Source organism: Symphodus melops, assembly GCF_947650265.1.
Source record: "Symphodus melops genome assembly, chromosome: 3".
NCBI lineage: Eukaryota > Metazoa > Chordata > Actinopteri > Labriformes > Labridae > Symphodus > Symphodus melops.
In genome coordinates, this window is record NC_136693.1 from 28458235 (window position 1) to 28482916 (window position 24682).

At 41.0% G+C, this 24682-nt stretch overlaps 1 protein-coding gene across 3 annotated transcripts in view; it reads right to left on the bottom strand.

The window, feature by feature from the left end:
- The window catches only part of LOC306821374 (anoctamin-1-like), a 74495-nt gene that overhangs the window by 6972 nt on the left and 42841 nt on the right, over positions 1-24682 (bottom strand). For all 3 annotated transcript variants that reach the window (XM_079339765.1, XM_079339764.1, XM_079339766.1), the window contains 13 exons: positions 23953-24087; positions 21162-21322; positions 19481-19566; positions 15958-16029; positions 14032-14106; positions 12050-12251; positions 10215-10326; positions 9439-9496; positions 8193-8293; positions 7306-7448; positions 1862-2014; positions 496-548; positions 190-374 (listed from right to left, as the gene is read on the bottom strand). In XM_079339765.1, coding sequence (XP_079195891.1) covers positions 190-374; positions 496-548; positions 1862-2014; positions 7306-7448; positions 8193-8293; positions 9439-9496; positions 10215-10326; positions 12050-12251; positions 14032-14106; positions 15958-16029; positions 19481-19566; positions 21162-21322; positions 23953-24087 — 1536 coding nt within the window. The remainder of the gene's footprint in view (positions 1-189; positions 375-495; positions 549-1861; positions 2015-7305; positions 7449-8192; positions 8294-9438; positions 9497-10214; positions 10327-12049; positions 12252-14031; positions 14107-15957; positions 16030-19480; positions 19567-21161; positions 21323-23952; positions 24088-24682) is intronic.

Here is a 24682-nt window from a genome sequence, read left to right on the forward strand (position 1 = left end):
AATAGAAATATAATTAAAAAAGACAAAATCATATGAATAAACAATATTTAATTTCTCTGTTTAAAAACAGTTAAATAGTTAAAAAAATAAATAAAGTATGAGCTTTTGTAATACCGTTTTGTAATATTTAAATGAACGTCTCCTCTCACAGCAGACTCCAGATTGAAAAAAAATCCAGAGACACCTCACCTGCATACTTCCACCTTGTAGCCCAGGTTCCTCGGCTGGAGCGGGTCTGTGCCTGGCTGGAAGTCGCTGACGTTGAAGTATGACAGCGTGTGGTTGACGAAGCCGTGCATGGTGCCATCCATACTGTACATGTACTGATAGACGAGCCGAGGGATGAAGTCAGAGGTGAAGGAGATGACAAAGGCCTGAGGGCAGAGAAGGTACATTTCAACTCCTCGAGGTGAGACTAAACCTTGATATGGATGTGTGGGATCTCTGACTAACCCCGGCATGTCCAGGAAGAACATTTGTACTATAAGGACTTACATTAACGATGACTGCTACTTTGCTGAGGCCTCTCAAGAGGTTGTACCAGATACCTGCAAACAGAGGAACCATCAGTAAGGAGAACACAGACAACATGTAAATACTAAACAAGAGCTGTAAGTACCGTGTACAGCCACAAGATGGCACACAATGAAAGGCAGAAAGACTTGCACTGAATGCACACACAGACTCACACTTTGAGGTTCGCTCCCACTGAGTGTGTGCTCAGTCCCACTGACACTTTATAAAGTGCACAGGCCCTGATTCAGACAGTTCAGTGCTAAACTACATGTTACTCTCCTGTGGGATTTACCCAGAAGTCATTGTGACATCAAGGGCGTGATTGTTCTGCCCGCCCCACTCAACAACACAAGCATGGACGTGACGAAAAACTCCTCAAATAAGTTTGTCTGTAAGTGACAACATGTCGTTCATCACTTCTGGTGTTATCCATAGAAGGATTGTAGCTCACGAGGAAGTTTTCAGACTGTGTACAAAAAAAAATCTGACAAATATGGATGCACCCTGAAAGCCTCTTCTAGCTTCAGCTCGTGTCCCGTCCCTCTCAAAAATAAAATAAAAGGACAGGCTACGGGTAAAGCTCCTGCAATGTTGGTGCACATGAAGCAGACAAAATCACAGCAATGAAGCAGCAGCCTCCATCAACAGGATGGGCCAGTCACACTGCACGCTAGCTGAGCTAAAGTGAGGACTTTGGTGCTGTTTGGCCTGTGTGGTCATTTTGTTCACAGCTTCAATGAAAGGATAGATTTACTAATTCTAATGTCTTTCTTTCTTTCTTTTACTACCGAATGACTTCTTGTTTGCATACAACAGTTTTGGTTAAAGCTGACACCCCCCCCCCCCCCCCCCCCCCCCCCCATCTACAATTTTTTTCTTTCTTTTTTTTTCATCTTTCAAAGTTGTATTTTCCGGTTTAAATATCAGTGACAATACATTTAGACATTGTTAAATCTAGTCAAAGTGTAACCGTTGCAGTGTAGCATGGATTTCTTGTCAGGGCTGATTTGCAGTTCTCGTCCCTGCTTCGACTTTTAGGAAATAACATTCACACACAATACAACTGACTAAAAAACCTGCAACTACCGACATAAACAGCGCAGCAGACACACGATAAGCAGCAACATAGATGCATAAAAACAAACACTGACTAAGAGTCAGAATTAAGGACATTTCTGTCTTAGAAAGGTAACATTTAAATGCAAGGCCACTCAGAGAGCTGAAGACTACTTTGAACATTAGTAAGATCGAAGCTAAGTGCTTTGTTGTCTCATTATGAAGACGATGCAGATTTAAATATTGATAATGTTTGTTTTTCAGCAGAGGGTTCAAACTCCTCTCCTACCAATGTCTCTGGCTTTAGCTGCGATCGGCCTTCGCAGCTCCATCACAAACTTCTTGGCATCCAGGCGGATCTCGATGATGTTGTTCAAGAGTGCGAAGAGCGGCGCCAAAGGGAAGGAGGCCACGAAAAGTGTCACCATCCCAAACTGGATGACTAAAGAAAACAGAAAGAAGAGAAATGATCAGAAGTTACAAGATGAACACGTTATACTTCAAAAACTGAAACGGATGTTAGACTCTATTGTACAGAAATCTATATTTGATGGACATTTGACGAAAGCTATTCAGCCTACACACATTCTGTAAATGTGAAAAATATTATTTAACTGAAATAATATGAGCCAAGATGAATTTCGAGAGTTAGACAAGATCCAAATCTTCTCCTCTGCCCTTCTAAGCAGCGACCTGATGCTCTCATGTCAGTATAATGGTTCAGTTCATATCAAGCAGCATCCTCTGCTGAAAAGTGAAGCCAATGTGGAGGTGCAAAAAAAAAAACCTGCAGTTCCTTGAGTGTCCACTTGAGGGTGTGTATGGAAAACAAAGAATCCCTATTAAAAGGTCAAATGTTTAAATGCTAATTTTTACAGTCTGGTGCAACATGTGTTGTTGTCGTCGTCTGAATGGCTGAATGTCTTTGTTGGTAAAAATCTTTAAGAGGAGGGATTTTTTTTCTTTTTTTACGACATTCGTATTGATTTTATTGAGGCTATGCAGGACTTTGCTGTTTGAGTGGAGTCACAGGAAGGCGTGTTGGAGCAGTATGCCAGGAGGTTTAGGGCCCGCCTCATTGCCACCTAATTTCTTGTCTCTATGTTGTTAAAACATGAGGCTCATATACTGCCACTGCACATAGTTCTGTTTACATCCTTTCTTCTTTTTGTACTTAACTTTGTAATTTAATATGTCACATTTTCTATTTAAATTTTGACACTTTATGTTTTGTTAAATTTTCACTGTCATTCATGTACTGCTCTGTGTGCCCTTGAATTGCCCCCTGGGGACCAATAAAGTTTTTTGAATTGAATTGAATAGCAGTTCCAACATGGCGGCCACCAACATTCAGCCTCTCTAGAAACCAATGCTTGACATCCTTGTTTTCTGCAGTCTAAGGTACATAAAGCTGATACGTCTTTCATCCGTCTTTGATCACTGTCATTTTCTCCTTTCTCGCTTTTAAGTACATTTACACATGCAAGGAATTTGTCTCACAAAAAGAAATAAAGCAAAATAGCAAGAACTTAAATCAAATAAAAAAAGTAATTGCACATACATATAATAGAGCATAAGACAATGTACAAAAGGTTCAGTATTTATAGTCTGTGTTATGTGGGGGGAGGGACATTGTTCACGAGGCTGACAGCAGAGGGGAAGAAGCTGTTCTTGTGATGAGACGTTTTGGTCAGAACAAAGTCAAATCAACCAGACTTCTGTCTGAGTATTACTACAATTAGTCCTCCAGAGTCTGATAAGAGCCGTGACCCTCGCAACAGCCTGCTTTTCTGAGCAACAGTCTGTTCTTCTTAACAGCAGGGTGCCATAGAGGGATAGCAAACTGCTATATGCAATTGGCCAACCATCAAGGATTTAACACAGCCGTGTAATAATTTCATATTAATAAGTTAAAGTCAGTTTTTACTGTAGAGGTTGTCATTGTGTTTTTTGTCTTTCCGTGAGCGGTGTCTTCTTCAGGACTTTAAAGGTCTACAATCTTGAGAGTCAAGTCTTCTACAGTACAGCATGGTATTTAGTTTATAAATAATGCTACCTGTCAGAGTAAAACGAAGGATGTATTTAACATTAGCATTCATGTGGAATTGTGTTTCATTATAAGGAATCTCTACAAATCAGAGCTGTCTTTGCCTACATGGACTTACGCGGTCTATCAGGCTCTGTTAAAGAAGTAATCAAGAAACAAAGTAATTACTACAGAGCGAGTGATTATTATGGATTCCTTATCTCTGCGCATGAATGCCCTCTGTTAGCAGTGAAGAGTTCCCATTTAATTGTGTTTTATGATCCCATTATTCTTCCTGGAGATTTGTTTCGGTGTTTAGCTCCAACGATGAACGTAAAATGTCCCTGGAAGCAGAGCTGTTCCTCGAGCGCGAACGTGCACTTGGATTGTTCAGACTCTTCTCCTCCTGTTATTTCTTGATATTCACCATTAAGGTTGTCAATGTACCTTGATTGTAAACTTCAATACAATACCAATAAAAATCCAACAATACCATTTGGATACCAGTAGTAAAAAAAAGAAGAAGTTCATAGCATCCAATATTGGTTAATTTCTTGTTTTTAATCACCACCTATTGATTCCTGCAGACTAAATTGTACAAATACACTTATTTCAAGCATTGAGACAGTCACCTCATCTGCTCTCTGTTTATAGGAGACATAATGCTGTTTACTGATAAAGGAACTTGAAGTCAGTGTTTCGAAAATGAACTTGAGCTTGGAGGGTTCTTTTCTCATCGAAGCACACCACGTCATTCATCAATCTTCAGCTCTAGTTTCAAACTTGGTGTGCAGGTTTGTTTGTGTGTGTGTTTGCTGCCTAATGCTGCTGAAAACAACTTTCCCAAAGGGCTGAACTCCCCGTTCATTTATCTCAAACAATGAGCTGAAAAAGGCTCAAAGTTTTGTTGCCTTGAGAGACAGCAGAGAGGTTCAAATGTCTCGCATCCATATGTGAAGAGTGTCCCTTTGAAAATTACACATCGTCCTTTGATCAATTATTAAAATCAAGGACTGCAAGTGCCGCTTTAAAGTTAATTTTCCACGACACCCTCAACCACTGATCATACATGTTCATCACTGTCCATCACGAATGGAAGTAATGAGAACGAGAATGAATCAATACTCGTTTCTTTTAAAGGTGAAAGAATCAATAACGCTTGTGCTAAGAAATGGAACTTACTGATGTTTGTGACCTGCTTTACAAAAGGCACATCAACCCTTGTCTTCACTTTGAAACCACTTTCACCATCACTGCCCTCTTTTGGCTCTAATCTCTCTGACAGATTTTAATTCATCGGCGTAAACGATCACAAATCCCCCACTGCTCCCCCTCTCACAAGGTGTTCCCCAAGGTTCAGCTCTCGGCACCTCCCTCGTCTTCAACTTCTATTCCTCCTCCAAATTGGGCACATCACTTTCACTGCCGATGACATTGAGTGCCACATCGCCTCCAAATCCCTTACCGACTGCTCTCATCCTTCTCTTAGATTATTTAGTCTTTGTGTTGTTTTCATCCTTCTCTTAGATTATTTCTTATTTGTTAAGTGTCTTTGAGTATTTAAAATGACACGAAAGGTTTAATGTAATATTTATATTAGAAATATTATTAACATAAACACACCAAATCCAAATATTGATCATATTGTGCATTGATTCAAAACGTTTTATTTAGAGAGCTTTCAGGGGGGGGGAAACATTTCCAATTTTGACCTGTGAAATTATTTAAATTATTAAAACAGGATTAAATAAATTCTAACACAGCTCATAAAACTCCTAAATTCTAATGTTTCTTGTAAAAGCTTTGAACATGTTAAACAACATAAAGTGTGTGTGTTGGCTGCTCATACAGTCTATGGGAGTACATCTTCAGTGTTGGGAACGAACACAGCGCTGTGCAATAGATTGTGTTTGGCTACAACAGGCTGTAAAATTACAAAGGTTAAGTTTGTGAGTGTTGAAACCTAATACATTCAGACGAAACGAGATTAAATGGAGAGAAGTCGAAGCAGCCTTAACATTGAGATCTGACATCTCATTTCATGATGAAAGTCAGAGAAACACTAAAATATTTGTTAAATTGAAGGCTGACTTGCCCTCCTTATTTACACAGCAGAACTCCAGGGCGCCTTCTTTCACTGAGTCTCTGCACGGGTCACCTCCCGTATAGACTACTGCAACTCCCTCCTCTCTGCTCCACCTCTCAAGCATCTCCATAAACTTTGACTGGTCCAGACCTCAGCTGCCTGTAACATCACCAGAAACCTCTCCACAGACCACATCACTCCTCTGGCTCCATGTCAAACGCTGCATTGATTTTAACATTCTCCTTCTCGCTTTCAGCCGTCACAGGGACTGTCTCCCACAAACCATCCGTGACATAAACTTGCTCTGCCCCCCTGGGCTGTTCGATGTCCACGTCTGGTCCATGTATTTGAAACACAGCTCATCATGTCTGACCACGCCCTTCTTACGGTTGCTGTTTTTATGTTTTTTTTTTCACCAACTGTGATACGTTGCACCACTATTGAGAAGTGATCTATTTTTCTGTGTTTAGAAGCTCCACTGACGCTGAACAGCTCACCGAATGATAAACTGCAAAGTGTACCGTGTGCATCCAGACTACAGTGAAACACATGGATGCTCACTGTGGGGGAGGCACTTCAGATTAGCAGAGTCTCAGTGAGTGACCAGCAGAGACCTTTTTACCCCGCTGGACACTGCTGTAAAAACACAACACTCCAACAACATGCAGCCCGCTGCTGTAGAGCTACGCTCTTTCTTAAGGCCAAATATTGATCAGGGTAAAAGAGGAATACGAGGGTCGAGCTTGAAGGAGTTTTAACCCTCTCTCTGTGGTATTGTGATCTTTGGTAACAGGATAATAAGCCTCCTTGAGTCGCACTGTAAAGATTTCTTTCCCTCAACTGGGACGTACAGATCAACAGCTTAATAACGCACACTTCCCAATGGCGCAATTACCCAGACACAATAACCATAAGCTCTGAGCTGCAGTATTATAAGCCTGACATTATAATCTATTTATCTTTATTAAACACATGCACAGAAACCTGTGGTACACATGAAACATAATATTCTCGATGTTTCCACATGACTGGTTGACATTCGGCTTCTGGGGAATGTGATTTCAGGAAATTAAAGGTCAAAACGTTGTCCCCCAACATGGAGATTGATTTGCATTTCAGCCGTTTTCATCAGATGAATATGTTTGCTAATTCCTTGTGCGATGCTAACAGTGCACTTAAAGGGGGCTGACATTTGCAGGTTCAAGCGAAGGTCTGACACAGAGGCAGCGTAAAGTGGACGACTACGAAGGAGCTGAGCGATGTGGATGTTTCAGTGGTCGGAGCCATTATGGGCGTTACTTGTGACCTAAACATGACTCATTCTGCAAAGATACAGGTGTTAAAAAGGGGCAGAGCACGAGCACATCTCAAGGATGTATGTTTTTAGAGTGGAAGACATCACATCACATATGATAACAACCTTTTCTGTCCATTGCTGAAGAAGAGCCAAAACAAGAAAGCTAAAACGACAGCCTGCTCCGGGGGAGAGTCTCAGCCTTTCTGTGTGCATTTTAAGACACACAATAAAAAAAACTTGAACCAAAGACTTTAACCTGCCCAGACCAGAATAACAGCAGATCAGCAGCGTGCATGTTGTGTAATTATTTGTGTTCACACTCACTCATCTCCATGTACTCTGGGCTGAGGCCAACGAAAGGACCCATGATGTGGTCTTTCTCGTGGCGCTGCAGCGTTTTGTTCAGCTCCTCCTCTTCTTTTGAGTCCAACTCTGACTTCCTTCTCCGCAGCAGTTTCTTCAGCTTCCTGCCAAGCAAAAGACAGTAAATGGAGTTAAGCTCGTATCACGCTTTCTAGTCTTCAGTCTACTCAAAGCGCTACAAATTCACAACCGTTCACGCACTGGTGGCAGAGGCTGCTCCATGTAAACTGACCATCAGAAGGAACTAATCCCATTCATACCCCGCTGACGAAGCAGTGGGAGCAACTTGGGGTTAAGTGTCTTACCCAGAACACATCAGACATGATACGACCAAATAGCACACTACACACTTACAGGTCCCAACTCTTAAAACTTGAATCTTGTGAAAACAAACATGGAGAACAACAGGCAAAAAATACTTTTATGTAGATTATAGTAATTGGTTTGATGTTTACTACTAATTCTGAAGCCAATACTTTAACGCCAGTAGGGTGACTTACTTTGTTTCTGATCTTGATTAAATGTGACTTTATAAATATTGTGTTTAATTGATGACACTACTTTGGATTTTGGCGCCGTTAATTATTTTAAGGAGAGTTACAAATGCTTGTGTTTATTAAAATAACAAAAAACAAACCTAGAAACTTCCATCAGTGGACTCAAATGTTAAAACAGAGAGTTCCTCAGTCTGGTTCTCAGGTAATTGAGTCTGAATAGCGACAGAGACGAGCTGAGTGGGCGTGCATTACTTGTCTTTAGGTTTTCTGAGCCCGTGCTTGTGGAGTGGTGTTTAGCTTGTGTGTGTGTGTGCGGCTTCTCTGTGTGTCACTGTTGTGCTCTGCACTCACGGTAGGCCGATCTCAAACAGGTTGTTCTGGATGAGCTGCTTGCCCAACATGGTGATGCACAACTGGATGCACAGCTCCATGAGGCAGCCTGCGTGGGCACACTGCAGGGAGGGAAAGAGAGCAAAGTCAAATAAAGCAGGAGGGAAAAAAATGAGAATGACAGTATGAATTAAATTACCCAAATTAGCATTAGCCTCAAATGCTAAGTAAAAATGCATCGCAAACTGATCTGATTAGTCATCCCTCAGGTGTTAAATAGATGTGAGTGAATCTGTCATGTCCACACACATAAGCCTTTTTCACTCCGGATAATATTTAGATAATTACGGGAGGACTGCTCTGGAGACTCTCCTGATCGAGCCATGTGCACACATGCACCTCACAGCTGGAGACTAGTCAGACGGAAGGGTGTGTGTGTGTGTGTGGGGGGGGGGGGGGGAATACAATGTGGAAAAAGTGGACAAAGCAACACAGTTCGCTACACGACACTATAATGACAGTATTTCCACTTATATGGACGGTATGTGTAGGTCAATGAAATGACAACATCCACCAAAGAGCCGAGAACATGCTGGTACAATGCATTAAATGACAACATTTATTTTTAATATATTGCACATGGTCCCTTTACAAATAAAAGATCATGGTGGTCGTGTGCAGTGGCTCGATGCACCGTGCAGCATTCACAGAATAGAAATGTCACTCCCTTCCTTTTGGTTCGAGGTGAATTCTGCAGAGAACATGCTGCTGCGTTCTCCTTGCAGCTCACTCTGACTTTCTGCGTAACAAATACTCGGTGTCTGTCAGGAGAACCTCTGGGTGAAGTCCGTGCAAAAGACTCGGCTGTTTGCATTCACATAATCAGCCCCATCGGGAATCTCTGGAGTTTTTCAGGAGCTTTCCGTACGTTTAAAACGGGTTATGTAATCTTTCCCCCACATACTGTAAGTGCCTGTGCATTTCTGTTCCGTCTATGTGAGTGACATCCGCAGCTACAGTTGCACTTAAATGACCCTGACATGAGCAGATGGTTCTGTTTCTAATTAAAGAAACAAGAGACAACTAAACCATCCATTTCTACACATCAATGATCAATAAATACAATCAATACAATCCGGCCCCTGATCAGTTGGAAACTATTGGATCAAGGACTCTGGTGGTTCAATTGCTTCTCTGACCTTTGGTGACATTTAGAAAGTACAGAATAACAACAGCATAAATCTTGAAGTAGCTGGGTGTGAATTACCTCCTCCATTCTGTACGACCCGACGACATACAAGTAGTTTCCAGGCCGCCCGACAAGTCTGTCAATCAAGCACAACATCACAGTCGGCATGGAGATCAGCAGAGCAGATGGTACACAGGATGAGGCTGTCACTTTACTCAGAACAAAGCGTTTTGGATCAGATTGTGACAGATATGATATGATAAGAGGTTTTCTTGTTTCATAAAATGCATTTTATTAAAAACATTTTGTGTTAAAAATTAAACATAGGTTAAAACATTTTAAATAGCTAAAAAGCCAGACTAATAGATGTGTGAACAGTTGAATGTTTTGGACTTGTTCAATGATGTTGATGTTTTGTGTTAAAATGCTTACATAATTATATGTCAGTATTTTGTCTTTGCATTTCTTCTTTTTAATTTCCCTGAGGTTTGAATGATGCCTTATATGGACGTTTTTCCTTTAGGCGCAGTTCAAGTCCTGGCAAGTACCAAGTACAAGAACTTGTTCTGGTAGTTGGAGAGGTTGCCAGTCCACTTCCTGAGCACTGACCAAAACTGCTCGTGAGTGCTCGCTGTGGGCAGCCGCCTCACTCTGAGACCTCTCCGTTAATACCTGTCCACAGGATACTGTTTGTGCACGCGTGTGTATTTCTGCCTCTGTGTGTGTGTTTATGTTCATTAAACATGAGTTTAAGCGGAATTTCCCCTCGCAGGATTAATAAAGTATAAATGATGATGTGGAGGTTTTATAGATATATTAGAAGATAAGAATGAGCAGTAGTAGAGAGAGCTTACCTGCCCCTGAAGAAGGCCAGATAGACGATGGGAGTGAAGGCATTGACAAACTTTAAGATGAAAACTTTGAAGATGAGTCGCTCTTCAAAGCTCTTGTCTGTCTTTGGAACCTCTGAAAAAAAGAGCAGCGGACATGTGACTTTAAGTATCTCACATACACACGGATTCATCGATTAGTCATTTTATTTTAAAAAGCAGGAGATGTACAAATATGACAACGGCAACAACTTCAGAGGTCAAGTTTGAGTACTTTGTTTTATAATAGACTTTTTACTGAAACCACTTAAAGGAAGAATATGAAACTTGTTTGATCCAGTAGATGTTGCTCTTGAGCAGAAGCATGAAACCAAAACAAACTGTTTGGCCACGCCTCCTCCATACTGAAGCCTCCGCTCTCCTCCAGAGACACACCTCCAATTCCTCTTCACTTGCGTTCCCACAAAAGTGTTCTGACTGCCTCCTTCAAACTTTAAAGGTCCCATATTCTGCTTGTTCTGGTTTCCAGGTGTCTTCAGCATGTTTCGGCACATTTATTTGCACAAATTCTGCTGGAACGCCGCTTCTCCTACCTCCTCCTGTTAGCGGTAGCAATGGCCACTTAAAACGCTCGGTCCTCATTGAATATGTGTGTTGTGACATCACAAGACAAAGATGTCATTAATCCAAGCCATTAGCTCGTTGTTGTAGGCACAAACTGCCCTCGGGCTCACTGTAGCGTTCTCCATATGGTAAAAAGGGCAGGAAATATCCCAGAACAAAGCCGAACAACCAATTATCCAAATTGTCTAATTACGAGAGAGCAGATCGGCCGACCAATCAGATCAGACTTGGCACACGTGGGGACCCTATTGTTTTTTTTTCGCTCTCTCTTTGTGGGGGGAGTCTGAGCGTTAGAAACACAGGCAGATGAGAGAGCCTGCGTGGAGCGACAGTACATGAAATCAGACACTGTTTTCGAACATTAACGTCTGTGAACATACTTTAGAAAGCAAATGTATTAGATATATGAACCCCAAAAAGGGCAGAATACGGGACCTTTAAAATATCAGTGTGCTTTATTAGTGACATTATGAATAGTTTTTCAGTCGGCTAACAGACCAAACAGTGAAACACAGATCTAAAGTCCTTCAGATGATAAGTCAGGTTGACAAGGTTTAATAACTCAACATGAGCAGGAAGCATGCTTACTTCCCCAGACTGTGTCGAGTATCTGACGTTTTCACATCACAGAAGAAACAGAAAACCATTAAAATGTGCCTAAAGGTAAAACAAAAGACTCATGCAGGCTGATACTGACGTGAAGTGAACTGAAGGAAAAGAGAATAATACATGAACACAGATGGAGGCCATTTCAAATCACAAGTTTTGATGGGAGAGGACTCCATGGAAGTAAATCAGCCTAATACACCATCAATCCAACGAACCCATCCACTTTCATTAAAAAGAAAACGAGTGAGTGAACTGAATTATTAAAGGTCTATTTTATTGCTTATATATTCAACTTTGATTTGTAAGCCTTCGTAAAATGCGTCATTAAAATGGCTCAGCTAGGCTTCAAAATATTCTCTCCAAGGCACCAACTTAAATTAACTCTCTCGGGCTTAATGACAACAAAAGACTAATAAATCAGGTCATGAACGTTTTACACATAAATGTTCAATTCATTGTATACAAAATCTGCAAATAAAGATTAGGACAAAACAAATGTGCAATATATGTTATCATTGTAAGGAAGTAAACCTGTATCATATCCTTCACAGTAAAGACATCTGTTGCAGGATTTAAAATGAGCATCAATCCTGCCTTTAAAGGGTTAACACAGATATGTGCCTCACCCATTATGGTGAGCCGGCGGGCAATGTTGGCGTAGATTTCGTCCAGGATGATGATGACGATGAGGTTGATGATGGCGGCAGTGGTTTTGACGGTGGCTCTGATGTTGGAGCGAGCGACAGGATAGTCGCTTATGTGCAGTGCTGCCTTGATGCTTATGCGGTACAGGATGACCCCGAAGACGATGGCAAACGTGACGGCAATCTGAGAAGAGGAAAAAGAGGGACATAATAGGACAATATGCTGATAATCTGACAGACACATTTGTAAAGTATTCACATATGGCATGCACTTACACCTGAACAATTAGACATGGGTGAGTTCAGAGGCTCAGGGAGGTTGCTGAGACAAAGTGGACAGGTAGTCATGATAGTGTTACAGATATGATCTTTAATATCAAAGACGTTCAAGATTATCTTAAAAAGTGCATTTCTGTCGCTATGACTCAGCTTTAAACAAATATATCTTGCTTTTGTTGTTTTATAAATAGGGCTTAGATTTAATGCATTCAGTCTTGATTGCAGCCAGTGTCTAATTTATTATAAAATATTACTTATTTTGAAAACCTTAATTAGGGTTGGCTTTCAACATTTGCAACTCAGTGAAAAAATGAAAAACATCCATAAGTAGCATCTGTTAGCTCAAGCGTAGCAGTATGTTTGGAAGGAGGGCGGCCTCATTAATGTTCAAAGTGTATCTACAAACATGCTGATCATCCACAGAAATAACAAGCCTCGTACGACTGCAGCGCTGAACTTTTAACAAAGCTGCTTGAATAAAAGTTGAACTGGCGGATACTACTGATGATGCTTTTTTTTCTCCTGTGAGTCATGACAAGGATGAGTAACCACAGACGTACATGTAGAAATAGTCTCAATGACATCAAAAATAGGCTTCTAAAAGGCTTTTTGAAGCGCCAAAATGATGGCGGTCTACATATCAGGGAGTCTATCTCAAAATGACATCGGATCAAGCTAGCAGCAGGTGAAGAGGTGGAGCTGAGGAAGACCTAGATCCTTCTGACAAACAGCCGGTAGTCAAATCGGGTCCTGTCCAATTTATGCAAATATATGCAAAACTCAAATCCTACACATCATCGAAATGGATGAGCTGCAAACATTTACCCTTTAGATTTTTTACCAATAAAAAAAGCTATTCAGACCAAAACTGTTAAGTGTGCCAGGCTGTAAACATTACAGCTGTTAAAAAATGATTTTTGCAGGCAGCCTCAAGTGGACACACCAAGAACTGCGGTTCTTTGCACTTCTGCTTTTGATACATTTTTTAACCGCTGAGGTTGACCCTCACACGTCTTTATCCATATTCTAACTAAAATATTTTCCATCAGGATGTGAAAACAGGATGGGAAGTCAATATTGTAGCTCCACCAGCTGGTCCCCACCCTGCAGACTCTGCATCAATCTGCATCATGATGGGTACTTTGTGCTTCAATTAGTACAGTGAGAGGAGGTGGAGGTTTGTCTTCAATCTAATAATATACAGTTAACGGCGATAACAAACCGAAACGCCAGCTGAGACAATGTGCTGCTAATGTTAAAGATTTCACATGTTTGTTTGTTTGTTTTTCCTTTAAAACTAATTTCTGGTTTAACAGGTAGCCAAATCTCTACAGACCTTGATTTAATGCTTCTGTATCATGGCCATAATCACAAAAAGAAAAACAAATCACAATTGTGTCTTGTTGGTGGTCAGCTAACACGATTATCTGCTCTTATCGATCATACGTTATCTTACATCTTTAATTCTGTGTTTTCTTTCTGTCAAATTTTCTGTCCCTTTTTAGAGAAAACGCTTGGAAAGAAGAGTCTGTGTGTGTGTTGTGTGTGTGTGTGTGTGTGTTGTGTGTGTTGTGTGTGTTGTGGTTGAATCTAAAGTGCACTTAGGGGAATTCAAATTTACACATCATCCCTCCAAATGTCAAAAAACACAAAAGCTGATGATGTAAGACAGCAGGGAGACTCACCATGAAGCACATCGTGACCAAAATGGTCAGGTAAGCCGGCATTCTGTCTATGCATGTCAGCTTCACCTTCTCCCCCTGAAACACACAAACACACACACACACACATTGTTATGTGAAGGTCATAAGGTACAACAATATCAGAAACATGAATGCCGTCTTGTGTATATTGGACCTGTGAGTGTGTTGATGTGTGTGTCACGGCCTCGTGTTTTTCTTTTTTTGCCCATAGAGGCTTCGAATGCTCTGGGCACTCAGATGCACATAGCATGCACATAACGCACACACGCAGATACATACACACACACACACACACACACACACACACACACACACACACACACACACACACACACACACACACACACACACACACACACACACACACACACACACACACACACACACACACACACACACACACACACACACACACACACACACACACACACACACACACACAGAGACACACACATTATGTGGCAGCATTGGAGCACAGCTAATTCTGCCTGGAGCCTTCATGTCACATTCAAGTCTACTGAGAATTGGGTCAGAGAGCCAAGGCGACTGTCTGTGTGTGTGTGTGTGTGTGTGTGTGTGTGTGTGTGTGTGTGTGTGTGTGTGTGTGTGTGTGTGTGTGTGTGTGTGTGTCCTTCCACTTGTGTATTTAATAAGGAGTAAGATGTGACCTTGAAGGAGAAGGGTAATCATCTTATACAAAGGCTCGACTCAGAGCCAGCGTCAGAACACGTCACATCTTTATAACACCACAGTATGTAAAACAGTGTGTTCTCCTCCACTTCTTTCAATGAGACACACATTATGTGAGGTTATTATGCTGAACTAAACATCCCGAGATGCAACGCAATATTGACAAGAACACAGCTGTGGCACAATTTGTGGAAAGTTTAAATTGACTTGTAAGACGAGGCTTCACTGTGCTCGCTGCAGTATCGTAATGATAGATAATATGTGTAATAATGTCCTCAGGCAGGCACAGGGAGGATTGTCTGACCTGTGTCACATCCTCGTCCATGAGTTTGAGCTCTTACCACCACCAGGAAATACCATTTAAAAATCGCCTTTGTGCCCACTTTAACTCAAAGACTGTGGGAGTTGTGACTAAAGCGTCCTCTCGTTTTATGTCATTTATCATAGTGTGGTATAGTTAGGGTGCAAAATACGGGGGGGGGGGGGGGGGGGCGGTCTCTTGGGTTTGCTGCATCTTGATAAGAAATCTCTCCCCCCCCACCCCCCCCACGTGTTGGAGGTGGGTATTTCGCACCTTGGTTATGATGAATAGCGTATTAAGAGTCCCCAAACTCTGTTTTAACATGAAATAATGTTGGATTTAGTGGGTTGAATATTTGATGTGTGATATCGACAGGGGCCGCTGTGGCCCAGTGGAAAAAGCCGGTCTCCTCTTAACTAGAGTCCCAGCTCCTGCAGACACGTGTCCTTGGGCAAGACAGTCGCTCTCGCTGCCTTGGCAGCGTTGCATGAATGGGATTAGTATGAATGGGATTCTTTAATACTGATTGACACTTTCCATGGTAGTGTGTGAATGGGTAGGTGTGGCCTGCAGTTTGCAGTGCTTTGAGTAGTTAGAAGACTCGAACCACTGAAGGATAGCTGACACTTTCAGGGAGATTATATTTAGAAAGATGTCGATGCTTTTTAGACGACAGTGAAAAAGTGACCTATCTCTAAAAAATGTAAAGACGACTGAACATCTGAACAACATATTTTTATATAATATGACGCTCTGGAAGCCTTCGTTATGGTTTGCAATTGATTTGTTTTTTTTTGTCTAACATAGAGAGATCTTAAGTTCCCTAAATGTGCGACCTCTGACAGATAACTTTTACTTTTTTAATTATCTCATCTGTCCTTGTAAGAACACACAGACAAAGCTCAAATCCATTTTACCTCTGGAGTTGAATTCTCCTTGTGCAGCTTCTTGTCCATGACTTTGAACTCATACTCAGCCCGGTTGTGGTCCTATAAGAGAAAACATAGTTAGGTATTGTAATGATATGTGATTATAAATTATGAATAAAAAAAACTCAACAGTTCATGTTTGCATGACGTTTGTTAAAGTTAGACTTCTTTGCCCTGAGAGAAATGGATCAGCCCGTGATAAAAGGATTAAGTGAAGCACATAAAACCAAAGACAAACACTGGCGTTGGAAATTCCCAACACCACCCAAAGACGACTTTAACTCCTGAGTTTTTGAAGGTCGTTTACATTGCAAATATACGTGTTTTTTTGCATGTAAAAAAGAAACCGGTGCATAATATTTGCACTTCTTTGGTGGACACATATCTCTACCGTCTCATCTTTGTATATTCTACCTTTGGATAGAACAACTCTCCATGACGCTTTGAGGGAAACAAACATTTAAGGTCCATGTCATATGTGTGTGTTTGTGTACCCATGTAGAAGTAATAGAAATGCAGTCTGCAGAAAGCCCAGAGGAAGAAAGACGTGCAGCGTGTGCAGAGGAAACTGCATCAAGACAAAGCTGAGGGTGAGACTGTGTGGTTCGCCTGAAGGTCCCGTTAGATCGAACGAGTCCAAAAGAAGACATCAACCTTGATTAAATTAGAGACCAGCTCTGCAACTACCTTATTGCACATGATTCAAAACCTGCACATCATGAAATATAATATACAGAATCGACAATGTGTGTCATCCTTAGAGAGCAACAAAACCTTCACGCGTACGTCTTTATTAATTATTAACTTTGGTTGGAGGAAAATCAATATTTCTGTCTCTTTTTCCAGATCATGAAGGATAAAAAAATAAACCAACAGCATCAGTTTGAACATCTGATTTAGTCACAGCCCTGAAGAAGAATTGTGATTATTATTCACAACAAAACACAAGTAGAGGAAGAGTTATTAGAAGGATGACATTGAGCTAGAAACAAATGGATTTCTTGCTTTTTGATTATCAGTTTTGTGTGGGGAATTTTTGATTGGCAGTTTGATATGTCATTGGAAACATGTCAAACATGCTAATATGAAATCAGACGGCATCACTAAGCGAGGCCAATCACTGGATCAATGCAAAAGAAAACATTTGTCCAACAATGGAAATTACGAAAGCTAGATGAAAATTAATCTCAGCAGGTCTGAATCAGTATGTAACAGAGGACTGAGGCTTCAAGTTCCCATCACATGCTCAATGAAGCAAGTCTGTGGTCCCCTAACACACCCTACAACCTGAATAAATATAGTATATATAATATTATTATGATTTCATGTAATTGTCATATCCTCATCAGATTTGATAATTAGGATGTAAAATCTGCAGCGTATAAAATGACTGTTAATTTAATCAGAACATATAGGTAGCAAAATGAATGTTTATTCCCTTTTGGTCTGTACACAAGGATGGGAGGTTTTTGGAGGAGCATATTTTCAGGTTCTTGAGAAATTTATTGCTTTGACATACCGCTGTATTCTCGCCAACATGTCCATGTGGGCCCCATAAGAGCTGACAGTGAGCTGAGAGAGTCTGGACGGATGCTGTGTAAACCATGTGCAGCTCATACGTGTTGAACACCAGGTACTGCACACTTTCTTTATCAATGTGTGGATGTCAGACAGGCTGGGAGAACAACTGCTCCTCTTTGATCCAGAGATATTACACATCCAGCATTTTTTACATTTTAATCAACCAGCGCTAAAATGTTTAAAAAAAACCATACAAATGATAAATGTCCTATTCTGCAAATAACTTTAAACGTCCTCAAGATAAATATTTTCACCAGTATTTTTGCTTTATTGTCGCTTGACAGCACTGGCATGCCAACCCCTCGGCTGGAGATTTTTGTAACAGAGCGAGACATTTCACAGCATTTAACCAGTGAACTAGAAACCTGCTTCGCTTCCTTTGAACGTGCCGAAACATTGCAGGTGTGTTTGTGAATTTTAGACAGTGTGCATGACTTGGATAGCGAGATCTTGCATTTTTGTTGCTATGGTATCGAGACTGGAATCAATTTGGTTTGAATTGTATTTGAAGTTTAAAAAATCTGATATCGTGACAACCCTTGTGTGGAGGGCATGACTGTTTCTGTAACTGGGAGAAATGTTAACGGAGAAGAAGACAGAGCAAAGTGAGTCAACCGACTTTTCTTCAGCTGTGCTGCCGTCAGTCGGCACAAACAACGGCAAAAGAAATGCATCACAGTATCCGAGGATGAGCGTCGGAGGAAGAAGAGAGCTACAGGGAAATGAAATGAGACAACAATGCAACACAGAGTTAAAGGAGTACTGCAGTGAGAAGACCGGAGGTCAATGTGAGAAAACCTTGAGGGAGAAAGGTTAGTGTTAGCAGCTGCATGACGGGTCAGAAGCAGTCTATCAAAGAAAGAGAAGTTTAATGAAAGAGAGCGAGAAATAAAGCAAAATGGATCCAAACCTTGTGTTCCTCCTGTAAAACACAACACACACAGAAACACACGGGGACAAGATGTCAGTCAGAGGTATTCAACAACACATCCATGTCACCTGCTGTGGAGATCCAAACAGCAAAATGACAGTAAAAAACTTCCATCTGCAAAGATAAGGCTAGAGAGGAAGATGTAATGCAGATGTCTGAGGCTGTGATGTTTGTGTGGGAACATTTCGCTGAGGGCTGACTCACGACAGAGCTTCACAGCGTTTACCAAAGACTCATCTGCATATCCTGAACTGTGCTCTCATGTCGGCCTTCTTACCATGTGACTGTGCTTTTAAGGAGTCAATGTTTTCTGTATCAAATACTTTGAAATGAGATTTGAAAACGCCTGAGGTACATCATATTCATGAAGAAACTTTCACAGAATAAGGAAGTAGGAGGGGACATCGAAAAGTGGTTTACCCCAAAACTCTGCAGTCCGATCTCAAAGTTCTCCACCGAAAAAATTATAAATATTAAACATAGACGACTGTCTCAGTTTAGTTCCTTTAAATTCACACATTGTCTTTTTAAAGTCAGAAAAATTCTCAGCGTGACAGAAATTTGTCATAAATTCTGATTTTAAAAAGTGACCCATGTCTTTTCTGTCAAGTTTGAGGAGGCGGGGTTTATGTCCTGCAGCCAGCCAGTAGGGGGAGCTCTATATCTCCAGGCTTCACTTCAGGCAAGGCATTTTGCTGTCCATTTTTCATACAGTCCATGTTTGTCAGACAGTTGTTTATCATTAAGAAAACATGGAGAGTTTAATGTTGATCCTCACAGCAAGGAATTGGATTTTTTTTGCATCTTGTAATTCACAATTAAATAAACTATGAAGCCTTCACTTCTTCTGTCTGTTGTTTTTTCTACATGCAGATACCTGCTGGTGAATCCATCATGCCTGCACTGATTATTGCTCGCCTGGGTATTTTTGTTAGCTTCTGAAGACGCAAAGGAAGCTACGTACATTTACAGAAAACGTTATTTGTGGCGGCCTCTCACCTCTTCCTCCTCTCCGAAGCCCGTCAGGTCCCAGACATAGTTGAGTCTCATTTGTCGTCTCTTCCAGTGCTCCATGAAGAGAACGGCTGCAGAAGAATCATAAACACCTAAATAAATGCAGGCTCAAAAACAAGCTCATCATTGTTTCTATAGATACTATTTTTTTAAGAATTTCAGGAGCACAAAGCGGGAACATGAAATCTGTCATCAGATGAGCCTGAGGAAAACTGGAGGACTGGCTTAGCGTTCTGTCTCCATTGATCATATCCAAGTCTAATTAACAAAGGGGAACAACTAATAAATCTTCTTCGTTTAGTTTTTTAACGACTCAACATTTTGGATGTTGCAACTCATCTGAAATTGTATGAACACAAGTCGCACCTCGGAGGGGTTTTTTGGCGCTTGGGCAGGCTAATCAGATTTTAATTGGGGCCAACACCAGCCCTGGTGTTACAGATGGCACTGCCCCTTTAAGCTTACTCCTGACTTTAATCAGACCACACCTGATTCTATAAGAGGCCTGCAGCAGGCCATGCTTACTCCCTTTTGTCTGCTGTTTGTGAACATACAGTATATCCTCATGTACATATAAAACTGTTTTCTTTATCATTTGATTTATTGGTGTGGCTCTGATTGGTTTTCATTGTTTTCCTTTAAGCTTTAGAATCACCTGACTAACTCATTACGATAAGTGGAATTAAGTTGGAAATAAATGACTGAGGAAACTGTATTCTGGTCTCTGCACTTTTATTGCCGTACCATTGCAGAAGCTTTACGTTTTGAACCAGTCTCCACACACACTTTCTACACCTGACAACCCTTCTGGACACGCCCCTCGGTTACACACACTGTGTGTGTGTTCATAAACGACGTCGAGAGAGGTTTTGATAAAGTTGTTGTTTTTTGGCTTAGGGCATGTGCAGACATGTCAGCAGGGAGAGGGTGCACACCAGAGAGGGACTTAATTATCTCATTAATTATCATTTAAGTCTCTGGTAACGAAGGCTTATTTTGTCATTGTTCAACATCAGTGACATCTGTTGCACATTTCACTGTATGCCTGGCTTGATTGGCGTGTTGCAAATACACTGAGAGGTACAAATGAACTGCATTGAGTGATAAACACAATACTCGGGGGATACATTTGGCAAAGTTTTGTTTTCAACAATGTGTCACACTGTATTTTAGCACAATGGGTTTTTTTTTCTTTTTATCTATGTGCACATAAATGTCGCTTACTTGCTAACTCTAAATTAAGGATACCTTGGGTGCAAAGCTTATGTAAGTCTGCCACATCATGCCTACTGAAGGTGAATCCCAGATGGCTGTCGAGCTGTGACTCTGTCAGACACCAGCTTCTTCCTAACACATAACACCTCCCTGGTCTGAGGCCCTGCTGCTGCTAACAGATGGGAGCGTGGTTTGGCAGGACATCAGAGGAGGTCGGGCCCTGTGTTTACTCAGGCGTTAGCATCGTTGGTTAAGATTGTAACTTTTATGTACGCCTGGGGTGAAGTTTTTGTGTCTACTGCAAAAACTCTACTGAATTGATAATAGCACTGTCTATTATTTGGAACATTTCCAGCGATGTTTAGTTTCACAGGCTGTATTTATCATTCCATATCCGTCTATCCGACTCTTTGTTTGCTGTCTGCACGATTGCGTGTGAATGTGTTCTCACCCCAGAGCGCCATGAAGATGGAGAAGAAGACGGTGGCTGGGTTATCGAACAGGTGGCTGGCTCGGGCCGTACCACATGCCGTCACCAGCTTCCAGTAGCTGCAGGCGCTATCGCACAGCGGACACATGGTGATGTTATTCCTGGGATCACAAATCTCCATACTGGCAAAACGGGGAGAGATGAAAGAGAGAAATTATTCGGATGGTTGGAAGGTGGTAAAATGGTGATCCAGAAAGGGGAGAACAAGAACCAGGTTGCAACTTATAATACAAATAATCTCAGTAAATACCATCATTTTAAGTCATGACACTTGTTTTTACTGAGGCGTATACATTATCAGAGTTGCAAGTTGTTATCCTTTGACAGAATTTCCAAACATTCAGATTACATTAGTCTACTACATTTACCTTTCATTGCACATGGGCCGGGAGGCGCCAGACTGATTAAAATCTGGATTTTAAAGTGGTTGTGTGATATTTGCAGAACGACCTCAGTCTGACAGTGCTGTCAAAATCTTTCACTGTCTAGGTGGTTATTGCCAAATGTTCTATACAGTATTACACATTACCAAAGACTAATAGTCATCCTCTTTACATTCTAAGACTATAATTACAAGGTGAAGCAACAACACCTAAAGCTTTAGCTTGTGTTTATGTGTATAGGTGGAGTCATTTTGAAGGTGTGCTGTAAGCCTGGTGTTCATACCACCCTGTAGAAGGATCTCCATGTTTAACAGTTCATTTAGTCCGCCATTGATTTCAAGAAACAAATCAAATAACTGCCAGAAAGTGCAAAGTAATGGACCCAGTTCTGAATGCCAATCAACAGGTTTCAAGAAATATTTCAAAAAGAAGTAAACAGAGCTATTTTGGATTCTGATAAACATGTCGACTTGGTAGAAGTGTTTGTAGCATTGAATATGACTGATTGAATTGGGATAAAAACCCTTAATACTTAAAGATAGAACAAACCAGGCCATTCAAATGATTAATGGTTAATTATATCATTTTAAACAGCGATGAAATTGATTGGATCTGATTGGTTAACCAGCCTGCGAGTCAAACAGGTAACATCTTTTGGATCCCAGAACACCTCGGTGAGTTTGAAGTAAGCTACAGTCTGCTTCATTTGTCATCTGAGGTCATAGCTGAGGTTTCAGGTCAAAAACATTTTGCTGCTAACTAAATGATGGGTATTAACCTACCGTAAATTCCGGACTATAAGCCGCTACTTTTTTCTCACACTTCGAGCACTGCGGCTTCTACTCCGGTGCGGCTAATGCATGGATTTTTTATGGGGGACAATGAGCTTCTGCCGCAAAAACATTTGACTTCGTCACGTCGGATCTTAATATCAGTCATTTTGCGCTTCATGCACGCACCCTCATGATGGAAAACACACGGAGAAATACATATGATGCAGCTTTCAAGTTAAAGGCGATCGACCTGGCTGTCAAAGAAGCTAACAGAGCTGCTGCACGTTAAGATGACACTGACAGCGACAACAGAGACTGAGGAAGTGAGTAATGAAGTCATTCTGAGGCAGTGAATGGATGGACTTTTTCTTGTGAAATATATTACGGTCATCTTTTTCATCAGCCGTGTTACAGACACCGTCGGCTAGGCTTCGTATTGTAACGGTTCATGTTGTAAAGTCAGTAGTTGATAATGTGTTCATAATTCCGATTATGTGGAGAGTCAGTGAATGCACCAGCGAGAACGTGTTGAGTGGCTGTATGAGAGAACGCTGGGGGAGAGTATTTGCGGATGTTACCGGTAGCCTACGTCTGTGTAAATAGCTCTTGTTATAGCGTGGACACCTGCGGCTTATAATCAAGTGCGGCTTATATATGTACAAATACATTTATTTACTTATTTTTAGCCGGTGCGGCTTATATCCAGGTGCGCTCAATAGTACGGAATTTACGGTACTTATCATGAATTGTCTGAAATATTTATTTTTATTATTTTCTTAGTCTAGTTTTCTTCGGCTACAGTCCTCGACACAGTGATCGTGGGTTCAAGTCTGACCTCCGTTCTTTGCTGTACGTCTCCTCCCAACACTTCCTGTCTCTCTTCTGCTTTCCTACCCACTAAAGGCAAAACTAAAAATCATTTTTGCAAGGTTCTTGTACGGCTGCATTTTTGTAAACTGAATCCATCTTTTCTAAAAATTTACTTTTCCTCTTTAAAGGGAAAAATGTCGTAACTTTAAAGTTAAGTGTAACCAAAGGTTTTCATTTGGCACGAAGACTCCTGCTCGTGATCGGTTGAAGGAGACTCGGGCAGAAAGGGAAAACTTTCTCTTGAGCAACAGAAATGTCCTGTAGGTGTGAGAGGGTTTCCCGTGCTCTTAAGAAGGTTTTATTACACGTGCATGAGGTAGCTCAAGAGATCTATTGAAGGTGGTGTGTGCATAAGAAATGTCTTCTGTTTTCCTTCAGCCTGTTTCCCTTTAGGGTTTCTTTTAATATCAAACCCACTCTGACAGTCTTATGAATGACTCCAAACATAAATGCAGTTATTCAAAAGGACCTCACTGAGGCAGATGTCCTTTGATTTTTCTGAGATTTAAAGATACAATATGAAGATTCTCAATCAATACTACAATAACAAAAGATGAGACTAGCGGGGGAATCATGGGAGTTCTCTCTGCTACTCCTCCCCTACATTTAAGATACCAGTAGAAAAAGCTTCAGCAAGATGAGACAGTAGGCTACAGATTGTTTGTCTTAGAACAAAACAAGATATCCAGTGAAGATAAAAGATGTATTCATGTGTGCGTTGTGTACCTGGGTATGTTATCATCGACAGTGGCGCAGCCGTAGAGGAAAACAATGACTCCAACAATGGCGGCTGGGATCAGCATCTGGGTATACACTCCTAACCAGGCGAAATATAATCCAACCTTTTCCCCAAAATACTTTCTGTAAGAGGAGAAACAAGAATAAAGGTTTAGCATTTGTAAAATAACAAGCCGATGCTAAATTCAGGCAGCATTGCAAGTCTTGGGTTTTCTTCCACACACGATTCCACCTTTTGTTTATTTCTTTCCCAACTCAGCACAAAACCAAACAGCACAATCTGCTTACTGTATTTTTATATTTAATAAACGACTACTTTAAGCCTGCCTGTCGTAAAAACAACCACAGCAAACAGTGATGAAATCACTTAATTAGCTAAGAATTTTGAGTCCTCAAGTGAGCCTGAGTCATCTTAAGCTCAGCTTGCAGCTTATAAAGCCCCACTGAGGAGTGGTTTTTAATATAAACCTACTTCATTCAGTTTGGGTCTGTTTGTTTTGGATAAGTCAGCTCCAGTTAAATACCTTAAGGGCAATCAAGACTGAATGAATCCAAACCTAAATCAAGTTAAGCCCATAAACACAAGCGAACTCACAGCCCTCCAGAGGTACTGAGCAACAGAGAAACACTGATTTTTAATGAAAAGTGCTTTTATCAAACATTTTACCACGAGGGCTGCATGTTCTGTCAAGGAGACCTTCACCTTGTGAATACATCT